The following is a 20,957-nucleotide window of genomic DNA, read 5'->3' on the forward strand; positions in this document are numbered from 1 at the left end:
ATAGAGCCCCGCGTCAGGCTCCCAGCTCAGTGGGGAGTCTGCTTTTCCCTCTCCCTCTGCTTGTGGTCTATCTGTCTGTCTGTCTCTCTTGTGAATAAGGTCTTTTAAAAAAAAAACGGGGGGTGGGGATGCTGAGGGGCAGCTAGGTGACTCAGTTAGCTTCTGACTCTTGATTTCGGCTCAGGTCATGATCTCAGGGTTGTGAGATTGAGCCCAGAGCTCCCCTCTCAGTGGGGAGTCGACTGCTTCTCTCTCTCCCCCCACCTCTCAGATATTTTTTTAAAATGGGGATACGAGGTGTCTGGGTGCCTCATTGGCACCTCTGCCTTCAGCTCAGGTCATGATCTCAGGGTCCTGGGATTGAGCCCCGCATCAGGCTCTGCTCAACAGGGAGCCTGCTTCCCCTCCCCCTCTGCCTCTCTGCCTACTTGTGACTTCTCTCCCTGTCAAATAAATAAATAAATAATCTTTTTAAAAATGGGAATTCTGAACGTGTTACCTAGTTCAGGGGGCTTTTGTGAGAATTAATATAGTACGTTATATTTAATAAATTGCTTAATAAAGGTTTGCCATCATTAATTGGAGGAATCAGGGATTATGATCAGATAATAAAATATAGGGATTTATTTCTTGAGGCAAAGTACTTGGAATAAAATTTCTTGGTCTTCCAGTCTTGATAGAGGGAAATATCCAGTAGGGTAAGAGGTGGCTGAATCTTAAGCTCCTCTAAAATGTCCTTCCTCCTTGGATGCTTGGAATCATCGCTGCCACTACCACTTTAGATCCTTTCGTCATTCTTGCTTTAGGTATATGTAGCAAACTAGCTAGAGCTTGGAGACAGGACTGTTCCCTTCGGTCCTAGCTATAAAATAAGGCTGGGACATTTAAGCAGGTTTTGGTGAGGGCCAGGAATAATAGAAGAAAAACAGAAATGGACTTGGATAGTCTGACTTACGAGGTGCAGTCTGCTTAGCTTCCGTTTGGGAAGGGCCTTGTGGCTACCTTCCTGCTTGGTTTCCTGCCTTCCTACTCTGCTTCCCTCACCAGGGAATCCCTTTCTGCATGTCCAGATGACTTGAAGTCTAAAGCCAGAGGGACAAGGGTGCCTGGGTGGGGTGCCTGGGTGGGGCACCTGGGCAGCTCAGTCTCTTAGGCATCTGCCTTTGGCTCAGGTCATGATCTGGTCCTGGGGTCAAGCCCTACATCGGGCTCTGTGCTGGGTGGGGAGCCTGCTTCTCCCTCCCAGCCCCCCACTCATGCTCGCTCTTGCTCTCTTTCTCTTTAAAAAAAAAAAAAATATATATATATATATATATGTATGTTTTAATTTTACTTATTTACTCAACAGAGAGATCACAAGCAGGCAAAGAGGCAGGCAGAGAGAGACGAGGACGCAGCCTCCCTGCTGAGCAGAGTGATGCAGGGCTTGATCCCACGACCCTGAGATCATGAGGCTTAACCCACTGAGCCACCCACATGCCCCTAAATATATTGTTTTTATAAAATTTTATTTTATTTGAGAGTCGGGGGGGCAGGCAGAGGGAGAGGGAGAAGCAGGCTCCCTGCAGAGCAGGGAACCCAGTGAGGGGCTTGATCCCATGACCCTGGGATCATGACCTGCACCGAAGGCAGATGCTTAACTGACTGAGCCATCCAGGCGTCCTCTCTCTAAATAGTGATTTTTAAAAAAAAAATCTTTAAAAAATGAAAAAATAGGGGCGATTGGGTGGCTCAGTGGGTTAAGACGCTGCCTTCGGCTCAGGTCATGATCTCAGGGTCCTGGGATTGAGTCCCGCATCGGGCTCTCTGCTCAGCAGGGAGCCTGCTTCCTCCTCTCTCTCTGCCTGCCTCTCTGCTACTTGTGATCTCTCTCTGTCAAATAAATAAATAAAATCTTTAAAAAAAAAAAACTGAAAAAATAGGGGCGCCTCGGTGGTTCAGTGGGTTAAGCCTCTGCCTTCGTCTCGGGTCATGATGTCGGTCCAGAGATCGAGCCCCGCATCGGGCTCTCTGCTTGGCGGGGAGCCTGCTTCCCCCCTCTCTCTGCCTGCTTGTGATCTCTGTCTGTCAAATAAATAAGATCTTTAAAAAAAAAAAATGAAAGAATAAGTTAGACCTACTTCAAGAGAACATCTGTGCCTGGCAGTAGATGTATTTGTGTTCCTTTGGGGGTTTTGTTTTGACTTCTATTTCATGTTAGTTATTTTTAGACTTAAAATTTTATGACAATTTTAGGTTTAAAATAACATTGAGAGGAAGAGACAGATTTCTTGTTATACCTCCTGCCCCCACATATGGACAGCCTTCCCATTATCAACACCACTCACCAGAGTGGAACCTTCTTTACTAAGGATAAGCCTACACCAACACATCATAATCATCCAGAGGCTGTAGTTTACCTTCCGGTTCACTCTTGGTGGTGTTCTGTGGGTTTGGACAAATGTATTATGACATATAACTATTATCTGGCTATTCATCTCCCTGTTGCTTGCTTGCTTATTTATTTATTTATTTATTTGATTTGACAGACAGTGATCACAAGTAGGCAGAGAGGCAGGCAGAGAGAGAGAGAGAGGAGGAAGCAGGCTCCCTGCTGCGCAGAGAACCCTTTGCGGAGCTCAGTCCGAGGAAGCAGGCTCCCTGCTGCGCAGAGAACCTTATTCGGAGCTCAGTCCCAGGACCCTGGGATCATCACCTGAGCCAAAGGCAGAGGCTTTAACCCACTGAGCCACCCAGTCGCCCCATACATTTACTTTTAAGTGGAAAAAAAAAAGTTGCCACCTGATGTATCAGAGTTCCAGGTTTTTTGGATTACTGTTAGATACTAAGAAAACTAAGGAAACACCTAGAATCCTATCATCCTAACATCAGTTTTTATTTTTCTACATCCCCTTCCAAGTGGGTCGTGTGCTATGTTGGGCAAGTTATGGAAGTTGAATTTGTCCCCCCCCCCTATTTTTTTTTAATAACTATTTATTTGAGAGAGCAGGAGCAGGGGGAAAGGCAGAGGGAGAGGCAGAAGCAGACTCCCCGTTGAACAGGGAACCCAATACTGGGCTCTGTCCCAGGACCTGGGATCATAACCGGAGCCAAAGGCAGATGCTTAAGCGACTAAGCCACCCAGGCACCCCAAATTTGTTCCTTTTCTTTTTTTTTTTTTTTATTATTTTATTTATTTGAGAGAGAGAGACAGTGAGAGAGAGCATGAGCGAGGAGAAGGTCAGAGGGAGAAGCAGACTCCCCATGGAGCTGGGAGCCTGATGTGGGACTTGATCCCGGGACTCCAGGATCATGCCCTGAGCCGGAGGCAGTCGTTTTAACCAACTGCGCCACCCAGGCGTCCCAATTTGTTCCTTTTCTGAAGACTTAACAGCATAATGTGTAAAGTTACTACAGTGTTACCTAGCCTGTGGGGTCGCTCATTCAGTGGCATTTTCTTTCCTGGTTCCCTAAATCCCCAGCAGCTCTGGCTTTTCTTAAAGGAATGTGGTACTTGGGAATTCATACTCATTAGCCACCAGGAATAAAGCCCGGGTAATTGCAGTAGAACTGGTATGTTGGGTGGTAAAAACCATACAGCTGGCAGGCAGTTCAAGGACCAGCTATAGTCAGAGAACTCACTAAGCCTCACAGTTGTTCTACTGAAGTCTATTTGCCTTTACCCCCAGATCCTTTCTGCAGATCTCTTGCCTTGGTTGGTTCATCTTAAGCATGAACGAGATGCTCAGTATAGATTTTGTGATTTGATTAAGGCTGTTGAGCTCTGTAGTTCCTTATCGTGCTTACCTGAAGACTGCTATTTGCTCAAGGCTAATTTCTATGATAACTCCAGCCATTGTGATCTTGCACTTTAGTCATACTCCTTACCTTAAAGTCTTGATTATTATCATTTGGATTATCATTTGGGATTTTGTAGTTTGCCTTTTTTCCCCCTTATTCTTAACCAGCTTTGGTTTCGTTGATTTTTATTTTTCTCTTTTCTATTTCACTGTTTTCTGCTCTTACAGTATCTTTCCTTTGCTTACTTTGCGTTTGAATTGCTTAGTTTTCTAGTTTAAGGTGAAGGTTAGAAGATCAATTTTGAATCTTTCTTTTTGAATATTTTTAAATATAAGCATCCAGTGCTGTAAATTTTCCTCTAAGCACTGCTTCAGCTGCATCTTTCAAATTTTGATAAGTTGTGTCTTTATTTTCATTCAGTTAAAAATACTTTCTAATTCCCCTTGAGAGTTTTTATTTCATCCATATGTTATTTAGAAGTATGCTATTTAATTTAAACATATTTGAGGGTTTTCCAGGTATTTTTGTTATTAGTTGCTAGTGTAATTCCAAAACACACCTTGTATGATCTTCGTTTTTCCAGATGTCTTAAGACTTGCTCTGTGGTCTAGCATATAAGGTCTGTCTTGTTGACTGTCTCATATGTACTCTGTAATCTTACTGTTGGACTGTGTCTTATGAATGTCAGCTCAGATTGAATGTGTTGAACGAGTCTTTCTATATCCTTAATGATTGTTTTTTTTTTTTTTTTTTTAAGATTTTTTATTTATTTATTTGACAGAGAGAAATCACAAGTAGATGGAGAGGCAGGCAGAGAGAGAGAGGGAAGCAGGCTCCCTGCTGAGCAGAGAGCCCAATGCGGGACTCGATCCCAGGACCCTGAGATCATGACCTGAGCCGAAGGCAGCGGCTTAACCCACTGAGCCACCCAGGCGCCCCTTAATGATTGTTTTGTCTGCTTCTATCAGTTACTGAGAGAAGAGTCTTGGAAATCTCCAACTACAATTGTGGATTTATTTATTTCCACTTTCCTGTCCATCTTTTTTATTTTGGGGTTTTGTTTTGTTTTTGGAATGGGTTTGGAGACACAGTTCACTTTATTAAAGACATTCAAGCTTTGGGGTGCCGGGGTAGCTCAGTCCGTTATGGTTCTACTTCAGCTCAGGTCATGAACCCAGGGTCCTGGGATCAAGGCCGGCCTCAGGCTCCACACTCAGTAGGAAGTTTGCTTGTCTCTCTTCTCTCTGTGCTGCTGCCCTGCCCCTTGCCTCACCAGCCCCACCGCCGCCCCCCCCCCCGCATTTGTGCTCCTACACACATGTGTGGGCTCTCTCAAATAAATAAAACATCAAGCTTTTAGCGTAAAGCCACTTGACATTTAGCTTTTGAGCATGGAAGAAGTTCTGAAGTTTGAAATCTGGAATCTTTAAAATACTTAGACAAACAAAATTACTCCTGTAATAGTTAGGTTGTAATTGTATAAAAAGGCAAGACATTTTGTTGAACAAAACTGAAAGTTGGACAAAATGTAGTTGGCTTGCAGGTGGAAAACCAGCAAGGATTCATCCAAGATATTAGCAGGCTTAGGGGAATGGGGGGCCATTTCATTGATAGCAGAACGCAAACTGATAAGCATTTTGTCCAGGGAGCAGTGAGCCTGCATGCAGGTGATGACCAAGGGAGTATGCCACGTGGAGTGCTATGTCATGTACCTAAAGAGACCGTGAGAGTTAGAACTGGACTTTGTAACTGATACACACATAGATACCACTGCTGTTTGTTTTTTTTAAAGATTTTACCTATTTGAGAGAGAGAGGTTGAGAGGGGAGAAGCAATCTCCTTGCTGAGCAAGGAGCCCAACACAGGGCTCAATCCCAGGACCTTGGGATCATGACCTGAGCTGAAGGCAGCCACATAACAGACTGAGCCACCTAAGTGCCCCTACAAAGACTTTTTTTTTTTTTTTTTAGGTTTTGTTTTGTTTTGTTTTAAGATTTTATTTATTTATTTGACAGAGAGAGATCACAAGTAGAGAGGCAGGCAGAGAGAGAGGGAAGCAGGCTCCCCGCTGAGCAGAGAGCCTGATGCAGGACTCGATCCTGAGATCATGACCCGAGCTGAAGGCAGCGGCCCAACCCCCTGAGCCACCCAGGCGCCCTTTTTTAGGTTTTATTTATCTGACAGAGATGCGAGACTGGGAATACAAGCAGGGGGAATGGGAAAGGGAGAAGCAAGCTTCCCACTGAGCTTCCGAGCCTGACATGGTACTCGATTACAGGGACCCTGGAATCATGACCTGAGCTGAAGGTGGACACTTAATGATTGAGCCACCCAGGTGCCCCTCCTTTAACATTTCTTGTAGTAACAGTCTATTGGCAGTGAATACAGTCTATATTCTGTATCTTTTTGTGTGTCTATAAAAGTGTTTATTTTGTCTTTTTTTTTTTTTAAGATTTTATTTATTTGACACAGAGAGAGATCACAAGCAGACTGAGAGGCAGGTGGGGGGTGGGGGAACAGGCTCCCTGCTGAGCAGAGAACCTGATGTGGGGCTCAGTCCCAGGACCCTGAGATCATGACCCGAGCAGAAGACAGAGGATTAACCCATTGAGCTACCCAGGCGCTCCTTTGTCTTCATTTCTATTAATGTAAGCTGTTACATACTTAAGCAATTTTAGTGTTACTGATTCCATCAGAGTATTTTTTTTTTTACTTCAGGTACTGTAATTTTTATCTCTAGACATTCTGTCTTTGTGTTTATTATCTTTTCTCTCCATATTATATTCATTTTAAAAAAATATATTTAAGCATAATTATAAGGCTTGTTAAGTAGCTGTTTTAAGGTCCTTGCTTACTAATTTCATTATTTGTGTTATTGTTAGGTCTGTTTCTATTGATTGAGTTTTTTCTGATGATAATTTTTTGTTTGCATGAATGGTAATTTTCTATTACATGTTAGAAATTTTGAGTTTTACATGCATTGAGTTTTACATTATTTATAGGTTTTGTAACTTTTTTTTTAAAGAGTATTGAGCTGTGTTATGTCAGTAACTTGTGGATTAGTTTGATCCATTTAAGGCTTTTAAACTTGGTTGTGGAAAATATATAGCACCCTTTGTTCTGGGCTAACAAACCTCTGTTGCTAGGTTGATAACTTTCTTGGGGCTCTACCCAATTCCCATGTATTACAAGGTCTCTCTGCTCTGGTTGGTGGGAACACAAATTGTTGGCAACCTCATGATCTCTGGGACTTGTTCGGCTTTCTGATCTGTGGCATTCTTTTTTATTATTCTCATTTAAATTCAGTTAGCCAGCATATAATACATCGTTAGTTTCAAGTGTAGAGTTCACTTAACCATGTTGCATCGGTGCCATCCTTAATGCCCATCATCCAGTTACCTCACCCCCCTGCCCACCTCCACTCCAGCAACCCTCAGTTTCCTAGAGTTAAGAGTTCTGGTGTTCTAGATGTTGGAGTTTTACTGCATATAGGTTGGTACTCAGCCAAAAGCTTGAGGGGGAGTCCCTTCATGGAAAGGGATTCCCTTCATGGAAAGATCCAAAGATGTTTCTGAGAACTTGCTTCTCTCTAGTACTTCTGCCTGACAGATTCTAGCTGCCTTGGCCTCCTGAATTCTAATCTCTGTCTCTTCAATTCAGTGAGACTGTTGGGCTTTGTTTCCATTCCCCCTCCATGTGTGTGGTGCAGCTGGGAAACTGCCAGTAGGCAGGATGCTGGGGAACTTGTGGGGCTCACTTCATTTGTTCCTTTTTCTCAAGGGTCATGGTCTATGTTGCCTATTTGTCAGTTGTCTGAAGATACTGTTTTATGTATTTTGCTTAGTTTTGTAGTTCTTTATAATGGGAAGGCAATTTCTGTGGTCCCATTAGTTTTCATTCCCTCTATTAATTTTTAGTAGTTTTTCTCATCCCTTTTTCTCCCCCATCCACCCTGGATTACTTACCGTACTTGCTTTTGAGTGTTTATATTGCCTTAATTGATTTTTTTCCAGATTAAATTCATACTTTAAAAATACACAATTCAGAGGTTTTCAGTATATTCATAAAATTGTGCAACCATTACCACTCTTGCATTCTAGAACATTTTCACCACCCTAAGAAGAAACTATTCTCATGAGCAGTCCTTCACTCCCTGTTGTTCCCCCCCATGTCTAGCTCCTGGCAACCATGAATCTACTTTCTGTGTGTATGATTTGGCCTGTTCTGGACATTTCATATAAGTGGAATTGAGCAATATGTGACTCTCTTGGCTAGTGTCCCCCCCCCACCTTTTTTTAAGATTTATTTTAGAGCAAGAGAGAGCTTTCGTGTGTGATTGGGGTTGAGGGGCAGACCAGGAGAGAGAATCTTCAGGCTCCCCACTGAGCATGGAGCCCGACACTCTATCTCAGGCCTCTGAGATCATTACTTGAACTGAAACCAAGAGTCAGATGCTTAACGGACTGAGCCACCAAGGCACTCCTGTCTAATTTCTTTCACCTAACATGTTTCAAAGATTTATCTGTGTTGTAGCATGTATCAGTACTTGAATCCTTTTCATTTGCAAATAATGTTCTTTTATATGGATATACCACATTTTGTTTATCCATTTGTCAATTGATGGACATTTGTGGTTTTCTTCCACTTTTTGGCTGTTAGGAATAATGCTCTTGTGAAGATTTGTGTATGCTTTTTTGTGTGGACATAAGTTTTCATTTCTCTTGGGTATATACTTTGTAGTAGAATTGCTAGATTATATGCTAACTCTTTAACTTTTTGAGGAACTGCCAGGTGGTTCAGCCATTGTACCATTTCACATTCCCACCAGCAGTATTAGAGTGTTCCATTTTTTTCACAGTCTTAACACTTGCCACTTGTCAGTAGCCATTATTATAGGTGTTAAATAGTATCCTGTAGTTTTGATTTATATATACTTTACTAATGATGAGCTCAGATCTTCCTTGAGAACTAGGCAGAATATTATTAGCTGGATCAAGTAGTCCCTACCACCACCACCCCCATAGCTCACTTTACTTTCTCCCCACTTTTTTCAGATTGTGAATAAGTGGAACACAGCTCTTATAGGCCTTATGACATACTTTCGGGAGGCTGTGGTGAACACCCAGGAGCTCCTGGACTTGCTAGTGAAGTGTGAGAACAAGATCCAAACACGTATCAAGATTGGCCTCAACTCCAAGATGCCTAGTCGGTTCCCTCCTGTTGTGTTCTATACCCCTAAGGAGTTGGGTGGACTCGGCATGCTCTCAATGGGCCATGTGCTCATCCCCCAGTCTGACCTCAGGTAGGACTTGGTTGAAAATCCTGCTAGAGCACCTGGCTACCTCAGCATGGAACTCTTCTTCTCCAGGGTCATGAGCCCATGTTGGGTGTGGAGAGGACTTAAATAAGCAAAAAACTTCTTTAAAAAGGGGGGGAAAGAAAATCTTGCTAGACCTCTGAGGAAAGGGGATATTTCTTTTAAGTTTTATTTTTATTTTTTCTAAAACTTGGTTGTGCCCCAAACAGGTGGTCCAAGCAGACAGATGTAGGTATCACACACTTTCGTTCAGGAATGAGCCATGAAGAAGACCAGCTAATTCCCAACTTGTATCGCTACATACAGCCGTGGGAGAGTGAGTTCATTGATTCCCAGCGGGTCTGGGCGGAGTATGCACTGAAGAGACAAGAGGCCATTGCTCAGAACAGGTACACATCCAGGAAGGTATGGGAGTCTGGTCAGAAGTGTGGAGGGGTGATCTTTGAGCCTTGCATGGAGGTCAGGAGCAGAGCACGCCCATATTTTTATGGAGACAAATACATTCTACATCTGACCTGTTTGGCCAGGGAGGAATGGTAAACTCTTTTCAACAAATGTTTGACTTAGATCTTTTTTCTTTGACAGACGACTGACCTTAGAAGATTTAGAAGATTCATGGGATCGTGGCATTCCCCGAATCAACACCCTCTTCCAGAAGGACAGGCACACGTTGGCATATGATAAGGGCTGGCGGGTTCGAACTGACTTTAAGCAGTACCAGGTACATGGAGGGGATGATAGAAATTTTCCCTGAATTAAAAGAGTCCATGACCGTGCAGGGAATCTGGGGTAGTAGGCACTCAGAAACTTGATGGTAGTTGCCTTGCCATCTAGGTCTTGAAGCAGAACCCTTTCTGGTGGACACATCAGCGGCATGATGGGAAGCTCTGGAACCTGAACAACTACCGTACAGACATGATTCAGGCCTTGGGTGGTGTGGAAGGTATTCTGGAACACACACTCTTCAAGGGCACTTACTTCCCTACGTGGGAAGGGCTTTTCTGGTGAGGATTCTCTTCTTCCCTTACAGTAACCTATCACGGCCCTCTGAGCTCAACTCTCATGTTCTATTGAGTTCTCTGGTATTTACTGGAGAGCAGTGTTCTGGGAGATGGCATCGCTTTAACTGGCCCCTTCTTCGCAGGGAAAAGGCCAGTGGTTTTGAGGAGTCTATGAAGTGGAAGAAGCTAACTAATGCTCAGCGATCAGGATTGAACCAAATTCCCAATCGTAGATTCACCCTCTGGTGGTCCCCAACCATCAACCGAGCCAACGTGAGTGTGATTGCTAGACCTGGGAGAGAGGAAGCTAAAAGCAGGTGTTTCTGCTTCCTTAATTACTCCTAAGAACCAGTCTCTTGACCTCTGCTGTCTCTCTTTTTCTTGTTAGGTATATGTAGGCTTTCAGGTGCAGCTGGACCTGACGGGTATCTTCATGCATGGCAAGATCCCCACACTGAAGATCTCTCTTATCCAGATTTTCCGGGCTCACTTATGGCAGAAGATCCATGAGAGCATTGTGATGGACTTGTGTCAGGTGAGCCAGAATTGAGCGGGGAGGGGACCACCAGAAGTCAGGTCAGCTCATTCTTGGGTAGGGGAAGTCCACCCTGGCAGCACTGAGGATGAGACTTGCATCATCTGAAATTCCGCAAGCCCTCATTCCTGGTGGGCTTCCGTAAGCAGTCATAACCTTTCCGCCTTTGCCTCCAGGTGTTCGATCAGGAACTGGATGCACTAGAAATTGAGACAGTGCAAAAGGAGACAATTCACCCACGGAAGTCCTATAAAATGAATTCTTCCTGTGCAGATATCCTGCTCTTTGCCTCCTATAAGTGGAACGTGTCTCGGCCCTCATTGCTAGCAGACTCTAAGTAAGTGCTTTGTAACCAAGCCCTAGGCATTCAGGAAGCTTGGTTTGACTGTTCTACCTGTGCTACTTCAGGAATTATCCCTGCCTGCTTTTCTTTCTAACTTGGGTACAGTGCCATCCCTGGATCCTATCAGCACCCTTAAAGTTCTCCTGATTCTCTGGGTGAGGGGCTTGCTGATTGGAACAGGCAAAGGGATTGGGAATTTTGATAATTAGGTGTAGTGACTGAGAGTTCATGTGGTTCATTGATGATATTGGTGGCTTCTTGGAAGCGTGGATTCCTGACCTCTTTCTGCCCACAGGGATGTGATGGATAGTACCACCACTCAGAAGTATTGGATTGATATCCAGTTGCGCTGGGGGGACTATGATTCCCATGACATTGAACGCTACGCCCGGGCCAAGTTCCTGGACTACACCACAGACAACATGAGTATTTACCCTTCGCCCACTGGTGTGCTCATTGCCATTGACCTGGCATACAATCTGCACAGGTAAGTTGGTGCTCAGAAGCATGTCTATATTCTGTCAGCTGCATACTTTATTTTTTAATTTAATTAATGAAAAAATTTTTAAGTAAATTATGGCCACATGGGGCTTGAACTCAAGATTTTGAGATCACTGAAAGTTGCACGACAGAGGTCAGGGAGCAAAGAAAATGTCAGTGACCCAGAAAGCTTGACTAGAAAAAGAAAGTGTCACCTTGGCAAACTAAAAAACACATGCACATTAGTATATGTGCTGCCGAAGCGAGCACAACACATGCACATTAAAGTATGGGGCCTCTTGGGGTGCCTGCTGGCACACTTGAGCATATATGTGTGTGTTTTAGTGTCCATGAACAGACCCTTATCCGCCTGGCCAGCAGTCTTTTCTTTCTCTGGAGTTTCATTTTGCCTTGTCCCTGAGGCTGCCAGTCTGGTCTTCACTCTGCTTTTCTCAATAGTGCCTACGGAAACTGGTTCCCAGGCAGCAAGCCTCTCATACAGCAGGCCATGGCCAAGATCATGAAGGCAAACCCTGCCTTGTACGTGTTACGTGAACGGATCCGCAAGGGGCTGCAGCTCTATTCATCTGAGCCCACTGAGCCCTATCTGTCCTCTCAGAATTATGGTGAGCTCTTCTCCAACCAGATCATCTGGTTTGTGGATGACACTAATGTCTACAGAGTGACTATCCACAAGGTGAGAATTAGAAGCCAGGTAGGGATGTGGGGCTCTATATATGCCTGTGGGAGGGTGCTAAGGCAAATGTGTACATTTGGGGTGAAGGCACAATGATTGTGTCTAGATAGTGCTAATTGATGTAATCATTCTTTAGACCTTTGAAGGGAACTTGACCACCAAACCCATCAATGGGGCCATCTTCATCTTCAATCCACGCACAGGGCAGCTCTTCCTCAAGATAATCCACACGTCTGTGTGGGCTGGACAGAAGCGTTTGGGGCAGGTGAGCCAGTTAAAGGACAGAGAAGTTGTAAACGTTTCTCTACCCCTTTTTCTGCCTTCTACTACCCCTTTTTCTTTTGGGGGGGATGTGAGAGACGGTAGAGGTAGAGCGGCATCTTTCTGTTTCTGTTTGAGAGACTTAAGGTATCTCATTTGAACCTTTTCTCTGAATTACTTGGGAAGTATTCTTTAGGAGGCCTAGCAGTGTGTGAGGTCCTTCACTACCTACAGTTGGTCTCTGTTTCTTGACTCTCCTATCTTTAACCTGTCTTAAACAAGGCTACCAAAAGTCATCTTTCTTTTTTTTTTTTTTTTTAAATTTTATTTATTTATTTGACACAGAGAGAGAGAGAGCTCACAGGTAGGCAGAGAGGCAGACAGAGAGAGAGAAGGGGGGAAGCAGGCTCCCTGCTGAGCAGAGACACCCCCACCCCATGTGGGGCTCGATCCCAGGACCCTGAGATCATGACCTGAGCCGAAGGTAGAGGCTTAACCCACTGAGCCACCCAGGCAGCCCCCAAAAGTCATCTTTCTAAAGGGAACAAATATTCTTAAAACATCACTTTTTACCAAATTTCTACCTCTAAGCCTTTGGTAGCCCCTTCTTGGTGAATTAACTCTTCTTTTTAAAGATTTTATTTATTTATTTGACAGACAGAGATCATAAGTAAGCAGAGAGGCAGGCAAAGAGAGAAGAAGGGAAGCAGGCTCCCTGTTGAGTAGAGAGCCCAATGTGGGGCTCAATCCCAGGACCCTGGGATCATGACCTGAGCCGAAGGCAGAGGCTTTATTAACCCACTGAGCTGCCAGGCACCCTGGTGAATTAACTCTTCTTTGGTTTTCTAGACACTTGATACCTGGCTGGGTTATAAACTGTCCAACTATGGTTTCTCTTCCTTTAAAACCTATTTCCTGGGCACTTGGGTGGCTAAGTTGGTTGAGCATCTCCCTTCAGCTCAGGTCATGATCCCACCATCCTGGATGGTGCCCGGGTGAGTCAGGGTCCCTGCCACCTTCTGTCCACCTCCCCCATGCGTCCGTGATCTCTAATTAATTAAAAACACCTGTTTGCTCTTGCAAACAATCCAGTGTCCTATTGTCCCCAAACTCTGTTGTTCATTTCCACTTCTGTGGCTTTGCTTCTGTATCTTCCTTATAGAAGGAACTCAATTCCGTGTACTCTGTTAATCACAGTCTTATTTATTCCTTTTTTATTTTTTTTAAGATTTTATTTATTTGACAGCGAGAGAGACTGAGCATGGGCAGGGGGAGAGGGAGAAACAGATTCCCTGCTGAGCAAGGAGCCCAATGTGGGACTCGATCCCAGGACCAAGGATCATGACCTGAGCTGAAGGCAGATGCTTAACAACTGAGCTACCCAGACCCCCAGTCTTACTCATTCCTTAAGACCTTTTTCTTTATGGAGTGGGGCGCCTGGGTGGCTCAGTCAGTTAAGGGTCCAACTCTAGATTTCGGCTTGGGTTGTGATCTCAGTATTGTGAGATACTCATCCAGCTCTGCACTCAGTGTGGAGTCGGCTTGAGATTCTCTTTCTCTCTGCCATTCCCCTCATTTGTGTGCATACATGCTCTCTCTAAATAAAGTCTTCCTGTTTCTTTATGTAGCTTTTTTTTGATCTTTAGCCTTAATCTCTTTTGTCTGTGATATATTATGTAATTAAATACTGCATCGTGGTATATCTTGTATGAGGTTTTTTGGCCAGCTAGGTTGAAAAGCCTTTTGGGCGAGGCTATTTGACACTTTTTTTGCATTTCCAAGTACCCAGCATTCATTGGCAGTGCGCAACAGAAACATAGATTGATTTTTGTTTTTTTAAGATTTTATTTATTTGATACAGATCACAAGTAGAGAAGCAGGCGGGGGCGGGAGCGGGAAACCAGGCTCCCTGCAGAGAGCCTGATGCAGGATTTGATCCCAGGACCCTGAGATCATGACCTGAGCCGAAGGCAGAGACTTAACTGAGCCACGCAGGCACTCCATAGAGTGATTATTTCAAGACTAGGAGCTTTTGTTTTAGTTGACTTTGGGATGGTAGAAACTCATTTTCCATTTCCTCCCCTCTTTCTTTTTAGTTGGCTAAATGGAAGACAGCTGAGGAAGTGGCTGCCCTCATCCGATCTCTGCCAGTGGAGGAGCAGCCCAAGCAGATCATTGTCACCAGGAAGGGCATGCTGGACCCATTGGAGGTGAGAGGTGGTTGAGGTAGAAGAGAGAAGGTCTGAGACCTGCAGGCTCTGTTTCTAATATTGGACTTGATCTTGTTTCAGGTGCACTTGCTGGACTTTCCCAATATTGTGATCAAGGGATCAGAGCTCCAGCTACCTTTCCAGGCCTGTCTCAAGGTGGAAAAGTTTGGGGACCTCATCCTTAAAGCCACTGAACCCCAGATGGTTCTCTTTAATCTCTACGATGACTGGCTCAAGACTATCTCATCCTACACGGTAGGAAACCACCCAACAAAGAGGGTCATTCTAAGAGGATGGGTCTGGGGCCATGAGACAATCCTGTGCCTGCCTTAGCTTTTTCCCAGGACCCCTATGAGGCCATTTTCACATCTTCAGCTTGTGGATGAGGTAGCAACTCTGTGTACCACATAAAAAGTTGACTGAGAACAGGAGAGGAAGGCTGCATCTTAGAGGTTGAAATCAATTTCTGGGTTCCCTGAAAGGATAGAATCGAGGAAAGGGGGAAGACATCTAGTGGCTGACCTCCCCTCCCTTCCCCATTGCTGCCATATCTCTTCTCAGGCTTTTTCCCGTCTCATCCTGATTCTGCGTGCCCTGCATGTGAACAATGACCGGGCGAAGGTGATCCTGAAGCCAGACAAGACTACTATTACAGAACCACACCACATCTGGCCCACTCTGACTGACGAGGAGTGGATCAAAGTGGAGGTGCAGCTAAAAGATCTCATCTTGGCTGATTATGGCAAGAAAAACAAGTAAGCAATGGTGCTGGGGAGACAGATGGAAGATCCTAAAAGAGTGAAATGAATGGTTCAGTATGTAGTTTCTGGGTATTTGGGGAACACTTAGGTTCAGAAATTTCTCAAGTAATTGTCCTGGGGAATGCTGTAGAAAAGAGGTAGGCAGTGTCTTCAAATAATGTAGAAAATGTCTGTGTTTCGGGGCTTCAGTCTGATTCTAGGGTATTTCTCATGTTGCCATTTTGAGCAAGGCATTTCTTTACTGTCCATACATTACAGGAATTTTTAACATCCTGGATCCCCAGGTACCATTGTTAATAGCGTGTGCACGTGCGCACGCGTACACACACACACACACACACACACACACCTCTTCCTTCCCCCTCCCTTTCACTGTGCAGCCAAAAATAAAAATGTCCATAGATTTCCAGGTTTACCTAGGGTGACTGGCAACACTAGCTGTGGTTGAGAACATGTTCTAAGGGTTTCTGATTTTAAGAATTGTGCTGTTAAACTGGGGCACTTTTTGTCAAAGAAAAGAGGAAGGTCTAGATACTGATGAGGTTTGAGCATGGCTGAAAGGTGTACATGCACAGAGCCATCCTGGGCTGTGATAAATCTTATCAGTATTAGTACATCTCGATGTCACATTTCCTTTACGAATGCCACTTGAGGATTGTCTCGGGTAAGGGTCTGGGGTCCCTTGTCTTACCAAGTTACACTCTTGCCATTGGGACATAATTGACTGAAGGCAAGGGATCTTGTGATGTGAATAATGCTGTCCCCACAGTGTGAATGTGGCATCGCTGACACAATCAGAAATTCGAGACATCATCCTGGGTATGGAGATCTCGGCACCATCACAGCAGCGGCAGCAGATAGCGGAGATTGAGAAGCAGACCAAGGAACAGTCACAGCTGACAGCAACACAGACTCGTACTGTCAACAAGCATGGCGATGAGATCATTACTTCTACCACCAGCAACTATGAGACCCAGACTTTCTCCTCCAAGACTGAATGGAGGGTTAGGTACTACTATAAGGGATGGGAGGGGTTAGGGATGGCAGTGCCCACTGATAATACCTGTGGTGCTAGCCAGAGAAATGCTAACATTCCCCACCATTTTTAGAGCCATCTCTGCTGCCAACCTTCACCTGAGGACCAATCATATTTATGTTTCATCTGATGACATCAAGGAGACCGGTTATACCTATATCCTTCCCAAAAATGTGCTTAAGAAGTTTATCTGCATATCTGACCTTCGGGCCCAGGTAAGTGTCCTCAACTAGGAGATAGTCTGTGCCCAAAACTCACCTGAGATTGCCTAGAACTTAAGGTGCAGGTTTCAGGATTCGTGGATCAATAAATATATATATATAAGAATGGCTGAGGGGCACCTGGGTGGCTCAGTTGGGCATCTGCCTTCAGCTTGGGTCATGATCCCTGAGTTCCTGGGATTAAGCCTCGTGTTGGACTCCCTGCTCAGAGGAGAATCTGTTGCTCCCTCTGCCCGTCATCCTACTTGTGTTCTCTCTCTCTCACTCTCCCTGTTTCTCTCTCAAATAAATACAACCTTTTTTTTTTCTTTTTTTCTTCAAGATTTTATTTATTTGACAGAGATAAAGTGAGACCGGAGACACAAGCAGGGGAAGTGGAAGAGGGAAAAGCAGGCTCCCCACCAGGCAGGGAGCCCAGTGTGTGGCTTGATTCCAGGACCCCAGAATTGTGACCTGAGCAGAAGACAGACACTTAACGACTGAACCACCCAGGCGCCCCTAAATAAAGAAAATCTTTAAAATAAAACAAAACGAAATAGCAGGAAATGTTTTGGCTCTCATCAAATCTTAAAGCATCATAAAGCTATGGCAATTACAAAAATTATGTACTGGCCCAAAAGTTATTGGAAGAGGATAGCAAATAATCAGAAACAGATTCATGTGGATATAATAAGTATGTATCAGGGGGCGCCTGGGTGGCTCAGTGGGTTAAAGCCTCTGCCTTCGGCTCGGGTCATGATCCCGGCGTCCTGTGATCAAGCCCCACATCAGGCTCTCTGCTCAGCAGGCAGTCTGCTTCCTCCTCTCTGCCTGCTTCTCTGCCTACTTGTGATCTCTGTCTGTAAAATAAATAAAATCTTTTAAAAAATAAAATAAAAAAATAAATATGTATCAGATCTATAGGATTAAGGATGCTGCATGATACTGAAACAATCAGACCCCTGGTTCACAACATGAAAAAAAAAATGCATGTAAAGATCTGCATGTAAAATACTAAGCTGTAGAGTATTGGAAGAAAGTACTGATTACCTTAGTGTTGGGATAGTGTTCTTTTTTTTTTTTCCTTTTAAAGATTTTGTCTATTTATTTGTCAGCACACAAGCAGGCAGAGGCGGAAAGAGAAGCAGGCTCCCTGCCAAGCAAGGAGCACAATGTGGGACTTGATCCTAGTACCCCAGGATCATGACCTGAGCCAAAGGTTGCGTCTTAACCAATTAAGCCACCCAGGCATCCCGGGGATAGCGTTCTTAAGATGTAAAACCCAGAGCCATAATTAAAAGTAATAACTTGTGTTTGACAAAGACATACTAAAAACAGGAAGAAAATATTTGCATAATTCTAAAATAAGATGGATTAGAAACTAGAATAGGGAATTACAGAAGATGGCTCACTCGGGTAAGCATCTGACTTCAGTTCAGGTGATGATCCCAGAGTCTTAAGATGGAGCCCTGTGTGGGGTTCCCTGCTCAGTGGGGAGTCTGCTTCTCCCTCACCCCCTGGCTTGTATGCTGCCTGTCTGTCTCAAATAAAATCTTGAAAATAAATAAAAACATAACTGTAGACTAGGCAAGGAATTTGAAGGTAGGGATGCTTGGGTGGCTCAGTCGGTTAAGCATTTGCTGTCAGCTCAGGTCACGATCCCAGGGTCTTGGGATCAAGTTCTGCATGGGGCTCCTTGCTCAGGGGGCAGTCTGTTTCTCCCTCTGCCTGCTGCTCCCCTTGCTTGTGTGTGCACTGTCTCTCTGACAATAAATAAAATTTTAAGAAAAAAAAATCTGAAGGTAGTTCAGAAACGGAGCAACAGATGGCAAATGAAAAGGTGCCCAGCTTTTTTTTTTTTTTTTTTTTTAAACTAAAAGAAAAACATTTTTAATTTGGGGGATAAATTATTTATAACACAATTCTCAAAATACAGTTAAAAACTGAAGAACCAAGCATGTGTGAAGCCATGGGGATGGGCAGGGGGAGAGGCTGCTCCATATAGCTGAGGTCCTAGAAAGCAGTCGCCACATCCTCGCCACGCCCTCGCCACTGGGAGGTCTGCTCACCGGGACCACTTTCCCAGAAGGAAATATACTCCACATCACCTCTTCTCCTTCCTTTCTCCTTAAAACTATGAAAAGACTTCAGGAATCAGCTTTGTCAGTCAAATGAGTGTGCTTGCATTTTCTTAGATTCTTATTCAAGTTTCTGGTAATCCAAAGCCTGGCAGTCACTTCAGGATGTATAGTAAAAATGACAATCCCGGGGCGCCTGGGTGGCTCAGTTGGTTAAAGGGTGCCCAGCTTTACAAATAATCAGGTAATTCATATTGAATAAAACCAATTTGTGGCCTCAGGTTGGTGAATTTGAAAAGATTGTTCATATTCTGTATGTGTGATTTTATAGGAACACAGGTTCTTTTACTTTGTTGATGGCAGTGTAAAATTTAAAATACCACTTAGTGGAGGGGTGCCTGGGTGGCTCAGAGGGTTAAGCCTCTGCCTTTGGCTCAGGTCATGGTCTCAGGGTCCTGGGATTGAGCCCTGCATTGGGCTCGCTGCTCGGTGGGAAGCCTGTTTACCCCTCTGCCTGCCAGTCTGCCTACTTGTGATCTCTCTCTCTCTCTCTCTGTAAATAAATAACAATCCTTAAAAAAAGATTTAAAAGGTAAAAAAATAAAATACCACTTAGTGGTAGATTTAAAGATGTATTTAGCTTGTGAAAATTCATGAGCTGTGTGTTGGGTCATTTATTTACGGATACTATATAGATTATACTATGCAGATTCCTGGACCCCACTTGAGATTCTGATATGGTATGTCTGAGATGAGGTCCATGTTTACATTTGAATAAGCACCCCAGGTAATTCTGACCACATTTTGACCTATTCTTTGTTCTTGGGGAAGGGAACGAAACACAGGTCTAACAGCCCAGAGTCTTAGAGTGGTACTAAGAATCATTTTGGTTCTTGATCCCCTTGTTTCTAGATTGCAGGATACCTGTATGGAGTGAGCCCACCAGATAACCCCCAGGTGAAGGAGATCCGCTGCATCGTAATGGTACCACAGTGGGGCACTCACCAGACCGTGCACCTGCCTGGCCAGCTGCCCCAGCATGAGTACCTCAAGGTCAGTATAGGTGTAGAAGAATGGAGGCTTTCTTCTGTCAGAGTGGTGGAGGGAAGGCAGCTATGTTACTTTTACAGAAGTGATTGCTTACTGCCGATGGGATAGGGCTCCAAATAGCTTTTTACCTCTCTTTGCCTATAGGAGATGGAACCCTTAGGATGGATCCACACTCAGCCCAATGAATCCCCCCAGCTGTCACCCCAGGATGTCACTACCCATGCTAAGATCATGGCTGACAACCCATCTTGGGATGGTGAAAAGACCATTATTATCACCTGCAGGTAGGCTTTGGGCCCCGTTGAAGTATGGCAGGGCGGGCATTGCAGCACAGGGCCTGAAATGGTAGCCTGAGCTCTGACTCTGTCCTCATCCCTCTTTCAGCTTCACACCAGGCTCCTGCACACTGACCGCCTATAAGCTGACCCCCAGTGGCTATGAATGGGGCCGCCAGAACACAGACAAGGGCAACAATCCCAAGGGCTATCTACCCTCACATTATGAAAGGGTCCAGATGCTGCTGTCAGACCGTTTCCTTGGCTTTTTTATGGTTCCTGCCCAGTCCTCATGGAACTACAACTTTATGGGTAAGTTGGGGAGCACAGGGTATTCAGGCTAGGTGAGGCAACGCACCTGGTTAACAGTGGCCCTTTCCTTCTTCCACAAGGTGTCCGGCATGATCCCAACATGAAGTATGAGCTGCAGCTGGCAAATCCTAAAGAGTTCTACCACGAGGTGCACAGGCCTTCCCACTTCCTCAACTTCGCACTCCTGCAAGAGGGCGAGGTCTACTCTGCAGACCGAGAGGACCTCTATGCCTAGTTGTCTTCACCTCCCCCTGCTTCAGACGTCCCAAAGACTGGAGCCTTTTACCCCCAATGAGAAGCTGGTGACATTCAGCAGCTTGGTCCCTTTTCCCCCTATTTGTGCTTCTTGTATTATTGATTTCTGGTGGCTTGTAGTCCTGAGCAAAATATAGTAATAAATTTTGTATAAATAGGACTTTTGGAGTTTTGTGAGGGGGTTTTGTCCCTGAGCCCAAATTCTGACTGTAAAGATGGAAGAAGCTGGACTTGTTCACAGCTGGCCTCAGCCTTAAAGGGGTAGAAGGCCCCTAATCAGGGGCTGTAGACCACGTATCCCTTAGATTCAGGGAACTGAGGTGGGGGTGGGTTTTCATACCCTTACTGCATTGATCACATTTACCA

At 44.7% G+C, this 20,957-nt stretch overlaps 1 protein-coding gene across 1 annotated transcript in view; it reads left to right on the forward strand.

The window, feature by feature from the left end:
- The window catches only part of PRPF8 (pre-mRNA processing factor 8), a 36,001-nt gene extending 15,250 nt beyond the window's left edge, over window positions 1–20,751 (forward strand). Inside the window, exons 25-43 of the mRNA XM_044248176.1 lie at window positions 8,835–9,082; window positions 9,307–9,486; window positions 9,683–9,818; window positions 9,932–10,101; window positions 10,242–10,371; window positions 10,487–10,633; window positions 10,810–10,970; window positions 11,272–11,463; window positions 11,916–12,153; window positions 12,290–12,418; window positions 14,511–14,624; window positions 14,706–14,879; window positions 15,186–15,379; window positions 16,155–16,394; window positions 16,495–16,636; window positions 19,612–19,752; window positions 19,894–20,033; window positions 20,134–20,336; window positions 20,417–20,751. Of these exons, the coding sequence (XP_044104111.1) occupies window positions 8,835–9,082; window positions 9,307–9,486; window positions 9,683–9,818; window positions 9,932–10,101; window positions 10,242–10,371; window positions 10,487–10,633; window positions 10,810–10,970; window positions 11,272–11,463; window positions 11,916–12,153; window positions 12,290–12,418; window positions 14,511–14,624; window positions 14,706–14,879; window positions 15,186–15,379; window positions 16,155–16,394; window positions 16,495–16,636; window positions 19,612–19,752; window positions 19,894–20,033; window positions 20,134–20,336; window positions 20,417–20,571 (3,234 nt within the window). The 3' untranslated portion in view covers window positions 20,572–20,751. The remainder of the gene's footprint in view (window positions 1–8,834; window positions 9,083–9,306; window positions 9,487–9,682; window positions 9,819–9,931; window positions 10,102–10,241; window positions 10,372–10,486; window positions 10,634–10,809; window positions 10,971–11,271; window positions 11,464–11,915; window positions 12,154–12,289; window positions 12,419–14,510; window positions 14,625–14,705; window positions 14,880–15,185; window positions 15,380–16,154; window positions 16,395–16,494; window positions 16,637–19,611; window positions 19,753–19,893; window positions 20,034–20,133; window positions 20,337–20,416) is intronic.
- Window positions 20,752–20,957: the final 206 nt, after the last annotated feature.

Source organism: Neovison vison, chromosome 5, assembly GCF_020171115.1.
Source record: "Neovison vison isolate M4711 chromosome 5, ASM_NN_V1, whole genome shotgun sequence".
In the NCBI taxonomy this organism is placed as follows: Eukaryota; Metazoa; Chordata; class Mammalia; order Carnivora; family Mustelidae; genus Neogale; species Neogale vison.